Source organism: Hemicordylus capensis, chromosome 3 (assembly GCF_027244095.1).
Source record: "Hemicordylus capensis ecotype Gifberg chromosome 3, rHemCap1.1.pri, whole genome shotgun sequence".
NCBI lineage: Eukaryota > Metazoa > Chordata > Lepidosauria > Squamata > Cordylidae > Hemicordylus > Hemicordylus capensis.
In genome coordinates, this window is record NC_069659.1 from 352,746,308 (window position 1) to 352,766,146 (window position 19,839).

At 51.5% G+C, this 19,839-nt stretch overlaps 1 protein-coding gene across 2 annotated transcripts; it reads right to left on the reverse strand.

The window, feature by feature from the left end:
• Positions 1-3,025: 3,025 nt before the first annotated feature.
• COPS7B (COP9 signalosome subunit 7B) lies at positions 3,026-19,419 on the reverse strand. Of its 2 annotated transcripts, none has more exons than XM_053313195.1 (7): positions 19,151-19,419; positions 16,853-17,029; positions 12,292-12,367; positions 9,453-9,541; positions 6,719-6,921; positions 6,483-6,588; positions 3,026-4,155 (listed from the first exon to the last, which is right to left on the reverse strand). In XM_053313195.1, exons 2-7 carry the CDS (start codon positions 17,012-17,014, stop codon positions 3,997-3,999), a joined length of 795 nt encoding a protein of 264 aa, XP_053169170.1. In that variant the 5' UTR covers positions 17,015-17,029; positions 19,151-19,419; the 3' UTR covers positions 3,026-3,996. The 2 variants fall into 2 exon arrangements, with proteins under 2 accessions (XP_053169170.1, XP_053169169.1); XM_053313194.1 differs by lacking the exon at positions 19,151-19,419 and adding an exon at positions 18,924-19,080.
• Positions 19,420-19,839: the final 420 nt, after the last annotated feature.

The following is a 19,839-nucleotide window of genomic DNA, read 5'->3' on the forward strand; positions in this document are numbered from 1 at the left end:
TGAGGAATATTTAGCTAACAGCGTCAAGGGGAATAACAAAAACTTCTTTAAATACATCAGAAGCAGAAAGCCTGCCAGGGAGGTGGGTTGGACCATTAGATAATGAGGGAGTGAAAGAGATTCTTAAGGAGGATATGGAGGTTGCAGAGAAGCTAAATGAGTTATTTGCGTCCATCTTCACAGCAGAGGATACTGAGCATATACCTGTTCCTGAACCAGGCTTTTCGGGAATGGAGGCTAAAGAACTGAGTCAGATAGAAGTGACAAGAGATGATGTTCTAAACTGCCTGGAAAAACTGAACACTAGCAAATCACCAGGGCCGGATGGCATCCATCCAAGAGTCCTCAAAGAACTCAAATGTGAAATTGCTGATCTCCTTGCAAAAATATATACTTTAACCCTACAATCATGCTCTGTACCGGAGGACTGGAAAGTAGCAAATGTAACACTGATTTTCAAAAGGGATCCATGGATGATCTGGGAAATTACAGGCCGGTTAGCTTAACATCTGTTCCAGGCAAATTGATGGAAAGCATCCTCAAGGATAAAATTGTAAAGCACCTAGAAGAACAGGCTCTCCTGGGAGTAAGCCAGCATGGCTTCCGCAAAGGTAAATCTTGCCTCACTAACCTTTTGGAGTTCTTTGAGAGTGTCAACAAGTGTGTTGATCAAGGTGATCCAGTTGACATAGTATACCTGGATTTCCAAAAAGCTTTTGACAAAGTTCCTCATCAAAGACTCCTGAGGAAACTTAGTGGTCATGGGATAAGGGGACAAGTACATGTGTGGATTGCTAACTGGTTGAAAGACAGGAAACAGAGGGTAGGTATAAATGGAGAGTTTTCACAATGGAGGGAAGTAAGAAGTGGGGTCCCCCAGGGATCTGTACTGGGACTGGTGCCTTTTAATTTATTCATAAATGATCTAGAAGCAGGGGTAAGCAGCGATGTGGCCAAATTTGCAGATGATACCAAACTCTTCCGGGTAGTGAAATCCAAAACTGATTGTGAGGAGCTCCAAAAGGATCTCTCCAGACTAGGGAAGTGAGAAACAAAATGGCAAATGCGGTTCAGTGTTAGCAAGTGTAAAGTGATGCACATTGGGACGAAAAACCCCAACTTCAAGTATGCACTGATGGGATCTGAGCTGTCGGTGACGGACCAGGAGAGGGATCTTGGGGTCATGGTGGACAGCTTGTTGAAAGTGTCGACTCAATGTGCGGCAGCTGTTAAAAGAAAAATTCCATGCTAGGAATCATTAGGAAGGGGATTGAAAATAAAATGCCTAATACTATAATGCCCTTATACAAAACTATGGTGCGACCACACTTGGAGTACCGCGTACAATTCTGGCGACCACATCTTAAAAAGGACATTGTGGAACTGGAGAAGGTACAGAAGAGGGCAACCAAGATGATCTGGGGCCTGGAGCACTTTTCTTATGAGGCATGTCTACAACACCTGCTGGGGCTTTTTAGTTTAGAAAAAAAGGAGATTGTGGGGAGACATGACAGAGGTCTATAAAATCATGCATGGAGTTGAGAAAGTGGAGAGAAATTCTTTTCCCTCTCACATAACACTAGAACCAGGGGTCACTCCATGAAATTGATTGCCAGGAGGTCTAGGACCAACAAACAGAAGTATTGTTTCACACAACGCATGATCCACTTGTGGAACTCTCTGCCACAGGATGTGGTGACAGCCAACAACCTGAATGGCTTTAAGAGGGGTTTAGATAACTTTATGGAGGAGAGGTCTATTAATGGCAACTAGTCGGAGGGCTATAGGCCACCTCCATCCTTAAAGGCAGGATGCCTCTGAGTGGTAACAGTTGCAGGGGAGTAACAGCAAGAGAGCAGGCATGCCCTCAACTCCTACCTGTAGGCTTCCAGCAGCATCTTGTGGGCCACTGTGTGAAACAGGATGCTGGACTAGATGGGCCTCCTTGGGCCTGATCCAGCAGGGCTGTTCTTATGTTGCAGGCAGGAGTCTTTCCCAGCCCTATCTGGAGATGCCAAGAGGGAACCTGGACCCTTCTGCATGCAAGCAGGCAGGTGCTCTTCCCCAAAAGAGCTCCATTATCCCCTCAGGGGAGTACCTTACAGTGCTCACAGTATTGCCTTACAGTAGTCTCCCATTCGAATGCAACCAGGGCAGACTCTGCTTAGCAAAGGGGACAATCCAGCCAGCCAGAAAAGCAGGTGCTCTTTTCCCAGGATGCCAGGGGAGGAGGAATAGCACCTCATGGGCAGCCAGCAGAGGACCCAAGGATCCGCTTCCAGTGTTGTTCTCAGAGCTCACACTTGCTAATAATTCCCCCTCAAGGACTGAACCGGCCGAGGGGCATGGGGCTGCATGGGCAAGCCACTGAGCCTTCCGCTCTCCAGGCCAGGACTCAACTCTTCAGAAGTTAGTGCCCGAAGCAGCGCTTACGGCTACAGAGCCAAAAGCAGGTCGCTAGTCGCGCCCCAGAGCCGTCATTCCCCTCCTGGACCTCGCCCCTCACAGTCGGAGTGGCATTTGGGTGAAAATGCACAGGCTGTGACTGCGGCAGCTGTGATCGGCAGCTTGGCAACCACTCTGCCTCAAAGAACGAGCTCGATGCAAGCAGGACTGGAACAAACGTTTGGTGGGCTAGTAATTCTTCTAGACTTGACGGCATGCTGTCAGCAGGGCACCTTTCTAGGAGACGGGCAAGGGGCGATGGATTCCTAATACCCAGACTGCCTGGGGGCGGGCCATTCCACTCCTGGGGGGAGAGCACACCTGCCCCAGTGCCATGGGCCCCACCCCCAGCCCCAGGGGTCCTGCCTCACAGGCACCCTGCTACCCACTGGTGTCTGAGCACGGTCTGGATCCCACTAAACATGCAGGCTTTCCACCCACCCACTGTCAAGATCAGTACAGACCTCTCCGCCCCCCCCCCGCCCGGCTTTTTGTTCTAACAGAAAAGAAAACAACCCTTCTGACCAAGGCGCATGTCACTTTCAAGGTATCTGTAAGAAACAACGAAAAAACCAAAAACCACAGAGGCTGAAATATTCAAGTCTCCCAACAAATATACAAAAAATCAAAGGGCGTGAGTGTGTGTGTGGTTGCCAAATACAATCAGAAAGGAGTTCAAGTTCCGACAGGCCGGCTGGCGCCAGGCGTGGGCACCTCTGCTGTTCCCGTCAGCGGGTTCTGGGCTGCCGGGCCGGGGGGGGGGGGGAGGCGGATCGCTTCCACACCGTGCGCAGACTTTCATCCAGGGAGGTTCTAACACGCGACACTTCCAGGTTTTAGAGGCGGGGGGAAGAGTCGCCGTGGAACACAGGGAGAACACACAACTTCCGCACACCCGGCCTCTTTTAATAACTGGGGGGCGGGAGGAGCAGCAGCAGCAGCAGCAGCAGGAGGGGACTGAAATAGCAGCTTGGCCCCCCCAGCTCCGACCCCTCGCCTGGCGCCTCCTCCGCTTCCAAGCTGCAAGACATGAGCTTCAAAAACCAGCAGTGGGTCCCGGGGCTTAGAGGGCGGCGGCAGCGGCAAAGCGGTGCTGAGTCAACACAGCCCGGCCCCAGTGCTGGTGTTCCCAGGATGAGGTAGAGAGTTGCGCCTTCAGAGCCGCGCCGAGGGGGGGCCGGGGAAGGGGGGAAGGAGATGGCAGTGAGGGGCCACTCCGGGGCCGGGAGTGTCGCGTGCCCTTTGGGAGGGGGCGGAGGGGGGACCCCTGAGGAGACCCTCCCCCAGCCCACTGCTGAGCCTGGGGCCCTGGGGCCGAGCCTGCAGGTGGCGGGGAGGGAGGAGGCGGGGCCCCACCCTCCACTTGGGAAGGAACGGTGCCCTCCAGCCCCTCATCAAAAGCCGGCTGCACAAGGGCCATCCGGGGTGTCGGTGAGGCTGGTGCTGCCCCTGGCTGGCTGGCTGGCTGCTGGGAGGAGACGGGGGGGCGGCCGGAGGCTCCTTCTGGGAGGGCTCCGGGGCCTGAGCGGCCTCCTCCTCCTGCCGGGGGCGCTAGTGGCGACTGGAGACCAGCCCTTTGACCTTGGACATCTTCTTGGCGGGCTGCCTCTGCTCTGCGTGGGGGGGGCACTCCCGCTCCGCCAGCTGCTGCTCCATTTCCTGTGCCGAGGAGGAAGCCGTGGCTTTCAGCGTCTTCTTGATATTCGTGACCTGCAAAGGAAGGGGGCAGGGGCAGAAGGGAGAGCCTCTGTGAAAATGGGGCAGCAAGTCCCATGGGTGAAGCACGCTGCTCTCTGAAGCAGCCCTGTGGAGTCTGGACCCATGCCCGGCCCCCCCCGGCGGCAGCCCCTGCTGGGAGGGAGGAGGCCACAAGCAGTCCCGTCCTGGCTTGGGGTGGCCAAGCTTGATGTCTTTGGACTCCAACTCCCAGCATCCCCAGCCACAAGGGCAATACCAAATAGGAACCCCGCTTGAGGCCTCCCTCTCCTCACCTCCTGCCGTCAGGGGCAGCCTTCAAAGGCAGAGATGCTGCCCAGAGAACGGAGGCTGCCTGCCCAGGGCCAGCATGGCAGGCTCTGCAAAGCTCACGCGCTTTGGCCGCCTCCTTTTCAGCCCCCTCGCTGATGACGAGGCCACCTGGGAAGACATCCCTGGCAGGCAGGGCACCTCTGGGTGCTCAGAGACTCCTTGTCTACAGCAGCTACGGCTACTCCTGTACCGCTTTTCAAGAAAAGCTTCCCAAGCGGAGTACAGAGAGAAATAAAAGTGAATCAATGAAGACGGCTCCCTGCCCCCAGAGGGCTCACAATCTAAAAAAGAAACATAAGGCAGAGACCAGCCACAGCCACTGGAGGGATGCTGTGCTGGGGATGGAGAAGGCCAGTTGCTCTCCCCCTGCTCCATAAAGAGAATCGCCACTTTGAAAAGGGGCCTCTCTGCTCAGTTACAGCAGGGGAACAGCTCCAGCCCCATACAGTGTGAACGGGCTTCTGGCTTGCAAGGGCATCGGGGAGGACAGGAGCGCGCCCTCACCTAATGCGACCATATCCTCTGGGGAGCTGCTTTTGTTGTGCAGCACGCCGCAAGGGACAGGACGGTGACCACATGGGGCAGAGTGGCTGTTTTTGGTGGCCCCACAACAGCTGCCCCCAGCCCCTCCTTCCTGGTCCATCAACCCGGCTGGACGAGCCCAGGAAGCGTCTTTTCATCTGGCCAGGCTGCACACATTGTGTCCTGGGATGCTGGAGGAACTGGGAGCCAGCAGTCTGAAAGCACACAGCCAGGAGCCACGGGGCAGTTTATATGCCACTTGGGGGAAATGGCAACCCCAGCAGGGGACTCGCACCAGCCAGGGCTGGAAAACACAGGGCGCAAAGAAGTGGAAGTCCGAATGCTGGCTGGTCACCGGGGGCTCCTCAGCAAGGAGGACAGGGCAGAGCCAGCGTGCGAGGACAGCAGTGACGGAGGTCTTGGATTCCGTCAGTGGACGGCTCTGGGCATGACTGAGAAAAGGCACGAGACCTGGGTGGTCCTTGCCCTGGCAGCCCCTTCCTGCATCTCCTCCCTCAAACGAGCTTCTCCCCTAACTCAGAGGGAAACTAGCCAGCCACCAAGGGGAATGAGAACCCCATGCCAGGGGACACAAAGCACCTCAGCACACCTCCCAAGCAAGGCGCACAGTCAAACTGAGAAGGCATTTGTGAATTTCCCTCACCCCCCCAAAAGAACCACAAGAAGAGGGGAAATCCGGAGGGCAGAGGAGGATCCGAATCCTTTCCAGGTCCCTGGCTTCTCCCCTCCAAAGGGCCCTCTCCCTGAACTGGTCTTCCCAGAGGGGAGAAGGCCAGTGAGAAGGCTTCAAATGACAAATCTCTGCATATAAAGTGTCAATACTAGCCCCTAAGCAAGCAGCGAGACAGACTGTTTTCCATAACAATGAAAAATAGAACACAGAGAAAGCTGCACAAATGGTTGTGAGAAGCAGCCTTGAGAAGAGTCCCATCCCCTCCTCTCACAGGGGTCTCAGCTGGATCTCTTGGGCCAGTCGAGTCAGCCCAGGCTGGAATCACATCCTGCTGCTGCCCCCTAGAGGCCACGAGTCTACCAAGGCATCCCCTTCCAACTTCAAGACTGATTTCAGATACCAAGCTAAGATGTTAGGAAGAATTACTCCTTGGCTCCTAACAAGCCGGGAGTGGGGGTAGGTGTTAGGTGCAGCTGCCTCCAATTCCTGGCAGCTCTATTGCACCCATTGCTCTCGTCCTACCCTGCGTTCAGGAACGCGACCTTCAGGCAGCTTGGCTCTCGTTAACAAGGACGGACGGGATGGGAGAAACGGGAACCAGGGGCAGCTGCACCTCATTTGTCCCCCGCCCCGCCTCTTTAGGACGAGCCACTGCTGAGTGGGCGGCTTCGGGGAGCAGGGTGCCGGGCAACTGGCTGAAGTGGGCAAGGGGGAGCCCCAAGAGACTTGCTCAAGACTGACGCTTGCGTTTTGCTCTAACAAGCATGGCCGTCCAGCGGGCCTGGGTACCCACCTCGGTCTCGACTTGCTGCTGAGTTCGGTTGTGGTTCTCTTTATACTGGTTGGCTCTAAGCACCTGCTGTTCAATTCCTAACAGAACGGCTTCACACCCGTCACACCTGTGAACACAACAGTTGTGCAGTCAATACCCGAATGATGCCATGAAGTGGGGAAAGTGTGGTTTTGTCTAAGCCGGCATCACGGGAGAAGCCTTCTCATCCACGGGCCAGCCAGACCCAGGCAGCTTACCATTCCTGAAGCGTTTTAATAATGGTACTGATGTCCTTCCTTTGGATATCCCTGCCGATACAGAAATCCACTTCTAGCACGTGGTTACGCTGATCCAGCTTCCCCTGGATGATGTCTGTGTAAACAGCTTCAATGATCAGATCTTCCAGCTCCCGCAAGTTCCGCATGTCCAGGTCTTTTAGTAACACCGAGTAAGGAATGCACTAGGGAGACAGCAGGAGAGAAGCCCTCACTCAGGGTCACCTTGCTGGAACAAAAACACGCAGTCGGGGACACTGCTTTGGAGAAGATGGGCCGGCTTCCACGGCTAATGAAGAGCTTGCAGGGAAAGCACAACAGCGGGTCTTGGAGCAGCACGCTGAAGACTAACCCGTTCATTGCAGCAGAAGCTTTTGTGGATGAGAGTCCACTTCATTGTGTCTATGTACATCCAGTGAAGTGGACTCCAATCCATGAAAACTCCCATCACACTCGTGTACAAACTGCCTAATATGGAGGAGGAGAGCTGGCCTGGTGGTAGCAAGCATGAACGGTCCCCTTTGCCAAGCAGAGTCTGCCCTGGTTTGCATTTGAATGGGGGGCCTACATGTGTGAGCCCTGCAAGATCTTCCCCTTAGGGGAGGGCGCCACCTTGGGTAAAGTAACGTTGTCCCATTGAATCGGTGTCGACTCCTGGCGCCCACAGAGCCCTGTGATTGTCTTGGGTAGAATACAGGAGGGGTATACCGTTGGTATCTCCTGCACAGTATGAAGTGATACCTTAGAGCATCTGAGATTCCAAGTTCCCTCCCTGGCAGCATCTCCAGGATAGGGCTGGGAGAGACTCCTGCCTGCAACCTTGGAGAAGCCGCTGCCGGTCTGTGAAGACAATACTGAGCTAGATGGACCAAGGGCCTGACTCAGTGTAAGTCAGCTTCCTAAAATCTGTTAGTCCTTAAGATACCACACAACTGGAATGTGAAAACCAAGTATTTCAGTTTCTGATTCAGGACTACAGTGGTCTGTGCACATGTCACAGTGTGTGTGCGTGCATGCATGCCTCCACTGCTGCTGCTGGGACCGATCCACGGCTGCTGAAAGACCAGCAGAGTCTTCAGGACCACCTGCTTGCTCTCAGAGGGAAATCTGCAAGCAGTAACTGGAGGAAAGAGATGCTCAGCAGCTTTGCTTCAAGTCAATGCTTGGATAAGCATTGGCCCCATTGCCGAGCAAGAGTTCCCGGCTAACTGAGCAAAGAGTGGCGATTCTCTTATATTTAGCAGGGGGAGAGCAACTGGCCCTATCCAACCCCAGCATCCCTCCAGTGGCTATTGCTGGAATCTACCTTATGTTTCTTTTTAGACTGTGACTCCTTTGGGAACTGGGGATCATCTTAATTTGTCTGGTCTGAAAACTGCTCTGTTGAAGAGCAGTATATAAAGAAGAAAAATAATAAGGAAATTTGGGCTGTGGCCAGGGTGAGAGGAAAGCAATAACCCTCCAACTAAAATAATCTTAACACCATTTTGTACCAAGCCACAAACATTTGCGTGTTGCAGGACACACGCTCCATGTGTGTGAAAATCTTCATTCCCTCCAATGGATATCTAGCAAGGGGTGGGCAATTCCTTGCAGACAGACAAATTTTCAGACAAGGACCCAAGTTCAAAACACTTGAGAAACACTGGACACGGCAGCAGACAGCTATATGGGAACCCAGCAAATCCCAACAGGGCAGGACCCCACCCTCTCCTTCCCTAAAGTAAAAGTAAAGTGTGCCATCAAGTCGGTGTTGACTCCTGGCAACCACAGAGCCCTGTGGTTGTCTGTGGTAGAAACCAGGAGGAGTTTACCATTGTCTCCTCCTGCGCAGTATGAGATGATGCCTTTCAGCATGTTCCTACATCGCTGCTGCCCGTATAAATGTTTCCCATAGTCTGGGAAACATACTAGAGGGGATCTGAACCGGCAACCTCTGGCTTGCTAGTCAAGTCATTTCCCTGCTGCGCCATTCGCATGCCAAATACACAGATGGCATAAACAGCAGTCAACTAATTCATATGCACTTTGATTTAGGAATTATTTAAATGGAAAACATTGGCCAAACTGATTATTTATTTAGCCTTTTTTAGTGACTGAAATCAGGATTTAAATTACAGTGAGATAAATCCACCCTATTTCATACAGAACCACCTAATGGAATAAGATCATTATACCCATTTTGCAGGGATTGAGGATGATACAGGGTTTGCCCATGGCAAGTTAGTAAATCCATAGCTGAGGCAGGCTCTGAAGCCAACGAGTTAGGGTGTGAGAGAAGTGGTAGGGAGTGAGCAACAAGGGCATGCAATTTACTCCCAACCCAAGTGACAAAGAGAGGCAAAATGATTGAGGCAGGGGTTCTCAAACCGGAGTGCCCAGATTACGTTGGACTACAACTTCCATCATCCTCTGTCCATTGTGACTGAGGATTATGGGAGTTGTAGTCCAACATCAGGGCACCCACATTTGAGAATCCCTGGATTAAAATACACAAGATCCAATTAACCAATTGCTCAATCTACTCCCTCCATGGCTGAAAGCCTCCTTGAAGGTACCAAAACTTCTCTCCACGGAAGCCTGCAGTATACCTCCAGCACAACTTTCCCAAGCGCATGCACGTACACTCTCTCACCCATCCCCACATACCCCCTTCTTCTAAGGGACCTCTTGCAAAGACGGCTGTCTTACTTAGCTCAAAGTGTTCACACTTTACCTTCATCCTGGAAGCTAAGCTGACAATTGTTAAGTGCTTCAACTTGTTCTTCTGGGCCCCTGTTAATTCTGGCAGGTTATTCTTGTTTGCTGTCCAAGAGAATGAATTAAAACAAAATCTTCAGATCATGGTCTTAAACAAATTGTGCAGGGCAATTCAGTTTATTTCAGCATGCATATGTTTTATTCTCTGCCAAACTGAGGAGCTCATCCATCTCCCCAGAGATATTCACAAGGGGGGAAAGTATGGGACAGTTCACAGTTAGCATCCTCTGAAAGGAAAGGAATAGAATGTAATGGCTGTGTACATGAAAAGGGGAGACAGAGGGCAGAGGCTTTCACTCTCCAAAAGCAAGGGATTCTCAAACCTGGGTCCCCAGATGTCGTTGGACTACAACTCCCATTAACCCCAGCCACAATGGCTGGAGCCATTTAAAGAATGTAACAATCTTTCACCAATAAATCACAAGGTTTCTGCATTGTGCTTTGCCAATAAATCCATTTGGACCATACAATAACACCCAACATTCACAGAGTTCAAGCATTTTCCTCACTAAACAGCATTAGGGTGGTACCCTCTGCTGGTCAGGAAGCCCAACGAGTCAGGTAGCCCTGAAATGTTGCGCCCTCTTACATGGCGTGGATGGCTTGAATTCAGTCCCAGCATGTGAAGACTACAGAACTAGTAACCCCACAAAGGATTTCAAGCAGGTCGATTTCCTTTATTCACATTTTTTAAAAAGTAAAAATAAAATGTGAATTTAAAAAGATTTCATAAGGAGACTTTAAAGATCTCACACAGAAATCTCACACAGATCAGGATTGGGTTTACGCACCAGCTATTAACAAGACATATTTTATAATAGGAACAACGGAAATCCTCATTATTGCCACTTCCTTACAATGTCCTGAAACGGAGCTGGAGACCTGAAAGGCACAGGTAACACCAGGCCCCAGAATCCAGTTGATGCCACAGCAAAGTAGCTCAGCTGGATTGACAAGTCACCTGCAACTAAACACTGAGAGAGCTGTAGCCCAGGGCTACTGCACATATTTTGCATGCAGAGGACCTCCGGTTCAGTTCCTGGCATCTCCCAGTAAAAAGGATCAAGTAGTGAGTGATGGAAAAGAGTTCCCCTGCCTGACACCACGGAGAGTTGCTGCCAGTCAGAGTAGACAGTACTAGGCTAGATGAACCAATAGTCTGACTCTGCATAAAGCAAAAAGAAAAAGGGAGATGAACACCAAAAAGGTGCCAGATTAATTACAAGATTTATACCCCACAGAGTGGACATAGAGAAAATCTTATAATGCATCCTACACTGTTCTTGCAACTTCATCTCCCTTTTCTTTTGCTGCTGCTTTGGGTGTCACCCTTTCTCTTTTGCCTGTTGCTACTGTATATAGCAGCGTCATCAATTCACATTTTGAACATTACTGAGTACAAGCCATAGAGCAGAGAACCACCACCACCATCACAGCACCTGAAAAGTCAGGCAACATACAATGAAATACTTCAGAGCCAACTTGGGGTGCTGGTTTTGCTAGACTATTCTGTGTTTTAGGGGCAAGCTGCACCCCAACAGTTCAATTTTCACCAATAGGAAATTACAGGAATACTTTGTGATCACTGCTGAACTTGTAGTCTCACACAAACCGACTACCTTGGCCAAGGAAGAAATGGACAAGATGTTAGGGACAACAACGGACTGGAGCAGACTAAACCCTGGTTTCCTGCTACAAAAATGAGCCTCCAGCTGCCATGGGTTCCTGGAGCACTCCCTCTCTTCTCCTCTGTGTGCAAGAGGAGGAGAGTGGAAGCTTCCACTTTCACTTTAAGAACAAATCTCAGTTCCGTGTGTTATGGATGAACATGGGGAACTGTGCTTTGTTAACAAACTAGAGTTAGAATAAACTAAAATATTGATCCAGGATCTTATTGGTTTGATATCTTGGTTTGTTCAAACTCTATTATGTTAACAAAACACAGTTCCCCAACCGTGTATGTTACAAGGAACTGTGGTTTGTTCTTAAAATGAGTGTGGAAGCTTTTCCTAGGAGAGGAGAGCTGATAGGAGAGGAGAGCTGGTCTTGTGGTAGCAAACATGACTTGTCCCCATAGCTAAGCAGGGTCTGCCCTGCCCTTGATGTGTGAGCACTGCAAGATATTCCCCCAGAGGATGAAGCTGCTCTGGGAAGACCAGAAGGTTCCAAGTTCCCTCCCTGGCAGCATCTCCAAGATAGGGCTGAGAGAGATTCCTGCCTGTAACCTTGGAGAAGCCAAGTCTGTGAAGACAATACTGAGCTAGATAGACCAATGGTCTGACTCAGTATATGGCAGTTTCCTATGTTCCTCTCACATGTTGAAAATGTGGAAGCTTTTCCTCCCTCACATGTACATGAGGGAGGAGCATACAAGTACACAACTCCTTTAGGTTCAATCACATAGCTCTAAATGACAGTTTAGTAGTGAACTGTAGGGATGTGTACAAACCTGTCCAGAGGCCCTTTTACAGGCCTCTGAACAGGTTCTAACACTGGGAGGTTTGATGTTCGAAGGTGGGCATGCGCGCCAGCTGCTTCCGGTCACATCCGGAGGTATGCTGCCATCCCATAGGACTTTGCAAATACTGAGAGCTGGTGGGGGGCAAGCGGAGAGAGGGGTAAGTGCACCCTTCCCACCCTTAAAGTGCGACGCCCCCACCTTTGTACGTTGAAACCCCCAGTGTTCGAACCTGTTCGGAGGCCCACCTGGTTCTGTGCACATCCCTAGTGAATTGGGCCAGTACATCCTCCTAGGCAGGCTAAACACATTCTCCAGAATTTCAGTTGCCTCTTACCGACATAATCCGGGTATGTTCCATAGGCAAAGAGATTCAGCAACTGAAAATAAGCAGCATTAGGGCCTTCGGCAAGCTGGATAAAAGGAAAGAGAAGAGAAGAGACCCATCAGAGTGGCACTGATCCACAGCTGATCAAGCATTAGACTATTCCAGGGGGCTATCAAGTCACATTATGGCAAGCTTGCTTAAGTCAAGGAAACAGCCCCAGACCTTCCACAAGGTTCTGTTTCAGCACCAGAGCTTCCTGCATTTCAGGTTCAGCCCCAAACTGTAAGTGTGAAAAGTATTACCCTTGAAGAACAGAGGTACCATGCTGTACTGTGTTTTGTGCATTCCTGCATATGGTCTGTGCACAAGCAGGTTCGGCACCTCCTCTGGGAAGTGCCAAACCAGCTCAAATGGCCACAGACGAACCGGTTTGGTGGGGGTAGGAGCGGTTCCCGAAGAGCCAGTAAGCAGGTCCTTAGCTGCCCTGCTGCTTTTCTGGGTGTGGCCCTAACAAGGGCTACAAGGGGCTGTGGCACTGTTCCCTGCAGCCTGTGTGCACAACATCAGTGCATGCGTGGGCACCATGTGTGTGTCAACACCGTGCAGGCAGGCTGCGGGGAACAGAGCCACAGCCCCGTGCAGCTGCACACGCCACACCTGGAAAAATGGCAGGGTGGTAGCAGAGCAGGTAAGAACTGCTTACTGGCTCCTTAAGGGAAGCGCTCCCTAGCTGTACAGGCTGGGGTGGAGCCAGCAAGGACTGCCTGTGTGCCCCTGGTGGGAAGCAGGCACTCTTAAGAGAGGCAGCAGTCCCCAGCCCTGCCCCAGCCCCACTGCAGACAAGTCCTCAGGGAGAGGAGAGCTGGTCTGGTGGTAGCAAGCATGACTTGTCCTTTAGCTAAGCAAGGTCTGCCCTGGCTGCATCTGAATGGGAGACTTGATGTGTGAGCACTGCAAGATATTCCCCTTCGTAGGGGATGGAGCCGCTCTGGGAAGAGCAGAAGGTTCCAAGTTCCCTCCCTGGCAGCATCTCCAAGAAAGGGCTGAGAGAGATTCCTGCCTGCAACCTTGGAGAAGCCGCTGCCAGTCTGTGAAGGCAATACTGAGCTAGATGGACCAAGGGTCTGACTCACTATATGGCAGTTTCCTATGTTCCTGTTTCCCAAGACTGAAGAAAGGTAGCTGCAGATGCTGCTTTTCTCTGTTGCCCTGGCCAGAGAGAAGGGCCAATAGGCAAGACAAGAAGCAAGGCTTTGTGGGCCAGCAGGGGAGACTCATTGTGATTATCGATGGCTTTTAAAAAAGCAATCAACAACAACAAAACCCTAGACTGGACCCATAATCTCAAGCACTCCCAAACATCATCCTGTTTGCCTGGAAGGTGGGAGCTCAGCACTCTGTCCTATGATCCAAGCTATATACATAGGGAGAACTTTTGCTTTCGACAAGAACGGTCTCCAATCCCCTAGAGGGGCCCAGCACACGCTTAAACGCTGGTGTTTCCAGACTCAGCATACTACCAAGGCTACTTCCAGCTGGATCCCTCCAAACTGCGGAGCCAGCAGCCTCTGAACAGGGAGAGCCCTTTTTCATCCAGAAGTCCAGAGTTGCTTTCAAGAGGCACCTCCCTGGTGCAGCACCTTAAGAGATCAAACAAAGCTACTGTCCCCACTGAAATTCAGCTGCAACCCACCAGGGCCTGCTGTCTTCGTTCATGAAGAACAGTCAGATGACAGTGCAGGTGGCTGGAGATCAATGGCAGGAGGCTGAGGGACAATGCTGTTTAGAACTGGAAGCCCTTCCTTGCCCTATAAAAATGCCACGCAGAGGACGACCACAGAGCAGTCATCAGCATCTGCTGCTGCAAGTGATCACCCTCCCAAGCAACCCACGTTGCACTGAAGCAAAAAAGCCGCTGCCTGCAGGATTTATTGAAGGGAAGGCTATTATCCTACAGGAGCACATCAGTCTCAATGGGACCCATGCGAGGGCAGGGGAGGCCTCCCACAGAAGGAGGGCAACCCCAGGGTGAGGAAATGGAACATTTTGTCCCAGATTCAAGATGAACAGCGAGTGTTCAAACAAGGCACCATTGCCAGGGCAAGGAAAGAGGCCACCCTGCAGACTTCTCTCCCTCCGCCCACAGACTGACCTCAAAAGTACTGCAATAAAGTTGCAAGTGGCAACTCTGGCCACATGCAAAGGGAAATTCAAGAGTACTGCTGGCTCCAGACTTGAGTAGAGCGGGGAGGATGCCCTTTAGTGGGCTCCTCCAACATTGGAGAGCCCTGTATGGATGAGCCCTGGTGAGCTTAGCAGGCAGTGGCAGGCAGCAGCAGCCACCACGCTCCTTTAAGCACCATGGGTGGGCCTTGGAGGGCTTGCCACGTGGCATCAATGATGGCAAGCCCTGTTGTGCAAAGAGGGGGTTAGAAAATCTGTACCCCAGTCATGGAAAGGATTTGCTTAAGGCCTCAAGAATCAGAAGTATGAGTTCTGCTGACTTCCAGACGCCACCTCAACCGTTTGCTCAAGCAGGGCACAGTTCAACTTGGATGTCCATAATAGCGCGATGTTTACTTTTACTCTTGATCAATAGAGTGTGTGGAAAGAGTACAGATGACATAGTCAGGGAAAGAGCAAGTTACTGGCTGAAGGCAGAACAACATAGATCTGCACCCCAAAGAAGCAAGAGAACTCGTCTCCTGGAACGATGTGTGTCCCAGGAGACTCCTCAGCTGGCAGGCAGCCAAAGCCTGACTTCATGGGACCAACCTGACCCAGGGGAAACCTTGGGGGACTTTCCAACACACCAAATAAGCATGCCTTTTTGCCTCAACCTCCAGAAGTGGGGTGATCAGGAGAAGATGATGCCAGGAAGACACCTCCTTTGCAGTCTGACTATAGTCAGACCCCAAGGAGACCCCTTGGGAAAGCTACAGCTAAGAAGTCTCCATCTGGAACCAGGATGGGCACACACCACACTTCTCCATCCTGACCAAGCCCAAGCAAAAACTGATTCTTGGAGTCCAGCCAACTCCAAAGTTAGAGTAAGTATGCATGTGTGAGTGAATGAGATACATTATTGAGTCTTGTTACTGAAGTATGGATTTTTATCTTTGTTGCTGCTACTATGATTTTTGCCATTACCATTATAATTTGTCACTGCTGTGAATGCTGAATACATCTGTCTTTGTGCAGTCCTTGCCCTAATAAAAGTTCTATAAATTAAGGTCAAAATTAGATCAGGCCTCCAGTGTCTTCCTCCCTCTAATGCTCTGGTAACAGTGGGGTGGGGACCCCAACCCCACATAACAGCAGCAGTGCTCCCCTCAGCACCAGGCAACTAGAGCCACCATTTATTCTCACAGTGCTCTCAACAAAGAGTCACTCAGGGCATTGTGGGGAAATTAAAATAGTGGCTCCAGCCACGCTGGTGCTGAGAGGAACACCAGGAAAGAAGAAGAAAGAAGTGAAAAGGTGGCTCAATTTGGGCCCACCTGGACTTCTGGTGTCTGCCTATGGGTGCAGGCCTGCTCAGGAGGCTTTATTTCCTACATCACTGGACACAACAGCAGCACAGCTGAAGGCTACAAGTGACTCCGGGAGCAAGCGAGTTACGGAGAAGCAACAGCAGGAGAGACAGGGCACGCTTTTAATTCTTGCCTGTACACTTCTCAGAGGCATCTGGTGAGCCATTGTGGGAAACAGGATGCTGGACTAGATAGGCCTCGGGCCAGGCAGGGCTGTTCTTATGAGTTTAACCATAAATCTGGCAGAAACACCTGTGGCTGGGCGTGGCTACCCAGCACAGAATCAGGCCTAGATACCTGCCTGATTTGCCAACCTTATGCTGCAGCCTGCTTTCCAACACAAGAGAGACTAGAAACAGACAGACTGTATACTAGGCCTGTGCTTCTGTAGTGCCTGAAGCACATCAGCAGCAGCATGTCGATAGCTCACGCCGCACAGTACTGCACACTTCTGTGACAAGGGAGCCTCCTTTGCAGGAAGCAGAGCCCCATCCTGGACCAGCAATGGCTGGGGCAAAGTGTGGCTGGATGTGTGCATGGGCACTTTCTTCACAGAGAAACCCCCAGTGATGTGAGCAGTTGCCTCTGCAGTCTGCACAGAATTGATGTGAGAGTGCTAATTGTTCCACTTCAGCGCTGCCTTAGCACAAACCATCTATATAGATGCTGCAGTGTGCACTAGAGAATGGCACCATATCATTATGACACACTTGCCCACAAGGCAACACACTCAGTACACAAAGAGGGCCATGTTTTAGGTTCTGAGAAATCAGCCTGCTGGCCACCAGCTCCTCAGGGATGGAAACAAAACTGTCAATTTTGAGCACCAGGAATCTTCCAGCCCTGCCTTTGCAGGCTTGGTTAAGCTATCAAGGTCAAGACAAGAGTAGGGAAGTAAAGCAAAGCTGAGAAGGAGCAAATATTTCTCCATTTCACCCTGAAGTGGAGAATCCATCTGGCATATCGTTCATCCCTGGGAGACCCTGTTTGGAAGGCAAGAGCTGGAAGTTGACAACTCAGACAGCCCTTCCACTCACCTCTTGCACATTTGTTAATTCCAGCAGCTCTCCGAAAACATAAACCCCAGGAGCTTCCAGCACTTGATTGATGAGAGCAGCCAGAGCTGATCCACTGGTACTTTTGGCTAATAAAATAAACTGCTCCAGAAGATTACATGATGGTTTCTGTTCCCCTGCCATTCTAGATAATTTAACCTATCAGAGAGAAAGAGAAAATAATTATTAATCCTTCCATTGCTATTCAAAGCACTGTCTATAAGCAGTAGGGGAAGGTGGTTAGCATGGAAAACTAACCTCAGCTCAAAACCTCTCAGCTTTGTCTCTTGTTTAGAAAAGTGTAACCCAGAGGAGAGATAAAAAGCCTCTTGATCCACTAGGCAGCACAACATTGACATTAAACAGCAGCCTTGCACACATCTGTAGGAGGCTGGAGAGAAGCACATGGTTTATTCAGGGCCACTGCTTGCATTACTCTGGCAAGACTATGGTCTAGTTCAGACAATAATCTAAACCAGAGGTTCCCAACCTGTGGTCCTCCAGATGTTGCTGAAATCACATCATCCCCATCCACAATACATTGTACCTGGGGACGCCAAAGAATACTTATATACTGCTTTTCAACAAAAGTTCCCAAAGAGGTTTACATATATTCATAAAAATAAATAAAGATGGATTGCTGTCCCCAAAGGGCTCACAGTCTAAAAACACACACCATAATATAGACAACAACAGCTGCCACTCTGGGGATGCTGTGCTGGAGCTGGATAGGGCCAGTTGCTCTCCCCCTGCTCAATAAAGAGAATCACCACTTTTAAAAGGTGTCTCTTTACTTAGCAGGAGAACTACTCCACTTCACAGTATGACAGGAATTTAACGAACAGTATTTAACGAACCTGTTAAAAGATAAGGGATAAGGGCAAATCTCCTTTATTTTCGCCGGGAAATCTAGGACCAACAAACGGAAGTACTTTTTCACACAACACATAAACCACTTGTGGAATTCTCTGCCACAAGATGTGGTGACAGCCAACAACCTGGATGGCTTTAAGAGGGATTTGGATAACTTCATGGTCTATCAACGGCTACTAGTCGGAGGGCTATAGGCCACCTCCAGCCTCAAAGGCAGGATGCCTCTGAGTACCAGTTGCAGGGGAGTAACAGCAGGAGGAAGGGCATGCCCCTTTAAGCTCCTGCCTGTGGGCTTCCAGCGGCATCTGTTGGGCCACTGTGCAAAACAGGATGCTGGACTATATGGGCCTTCTTGGGCCTGATCCAGCAGGGCTGTTCTTATGTTCTTAAAGGTGGTTAAAAAAACAGAATCAAGCAAACAACATGAACAGCTTCCTTTCTTTTATAATTTAAAGGTGGGACTGGGTGGCCAACCTCAGGCTGTCCAGCGGTTCTTGGACTACAACTCCCATTATCCCTCGCTGCAATACATTGCCTTTAGGCTGCAATACACTGCATAAATTGCCTCAGGCCAGCCACCTCTTCTTCCCGGAGATGCAAACGGTAATGATGTGAACAGACCAAGGATTTATTTATTTATTATTTTCAAGCTTTTGTTCTCTGAGAAATCTAAATAACATTTGGCGGGGGGGATCAATCCCATGTGGTAGGCTGAGGGTGGGTGGGCGTCCCTAGGCCCCCCAAAGAAGATACTCCCAGAGAAGTAAGGCAGGAAACGGGGCGTGGGGGGGGGGGGAGAGCGAAATGCTCCAAGGGGTCCATTCTTTGGGGTGAGTGGAAGCACATTCTCGGGGAAAGAGAAGATAATAAATAAAAATCGAATAAATAAAAATCCTATTTTATACACACACACACACATATAAATAAGGTGTCTGTTTCCTAAGCGTTTGGCGTGGATGGGCCTGTCTGGGGCGGGGAGGAGGAAAGGCAGTGCCCCTTCTGCGAGACCCGGGAGGGGACGGGCGAATCTCTGGGCGTCGTCTGCCTGCCTCCACCCCACTGATGATGGGGGGCGCTTGGATGCCACGGGGGGGGGGGTGTCGAGCCACCTCCCTCCCTCCCTCCCATCTCATCTCATCCCACCCTGCCTGCCCAGCCACGAGCCCACCCCAGCCCTTACCTGACGGTGGTGGCCGCCACCGCCGCCCGCTCCCTCCCTCTCTGCTCAGGCCGCCATGACAGCGACCGCGGGAGCCCGGACAACCACCCCGGCTGCTCCTCCTCGCGCCTGGTCCGGCGGGAAACTGCGACCCTCGCGCGAAGGTTCCGTCTGCCGCAGAAGCGCGGACTAGAGGGGGGGGCGTGTGTGTATGGAGCGGCCTCTGCCTGGCTGGCAGGCAGACTCACCGGAGGGAGTCCGCCGCACGGCTCTCCCGCTTCAGCAGAGGCCGCAGGCCAAGGCGGCTCGTGTTGTGGCTCCCTGAGGCGCCCCAGCTCGTGCTGGAGGACTGCAGCCCCCGCTGAAGGCCGCGCTGTGCCTGGGGGGTGATGGGAGTTGTAGTCCAGCCGTGTCTGGGGACTCCAGCGAGGCAGGCACGGAGCCCCTGCGCGCGCCCGACGAAGGGAGGCGCCCTTGGAGCAGCCAGCCAGCCAGCCAGCCAAGCCTGGGTTGCCAGCCCGTCTCCACCCCACACAGCTGCCAATATCCAGCACGGCGGCGTCCTTTCTGGTTCTGCACCGCCTGCTGCAGCAGACGTCTGCGGGGATCTGCATTAGGCCCTCTAGAAAACGTCATTTCTTCCTTCCCTAGGCAACGTATGAATTGTAGGACAGGGGTCCCCAGATGTTGATGGACGACAACCACCATCACCCCCCATCACACTTCAGTCATTGTGACTGGGGTGGTGGTGATGGGAGTTGTGGTCCATCAACATCTGGGGAGCCAGATCTGAGAGGAAGAGAGCTGGTCTTGTGGCAGCAAGCATGATGTGTCCCCTTAGCTAAGCAGGGTCCACCCTGGTTGCATCTGAATGGGAGGAAGCTGCTGCCAGCCTGGGTAGACAATACTGAGTGAGATGGACCTGTGGTCTGACTCA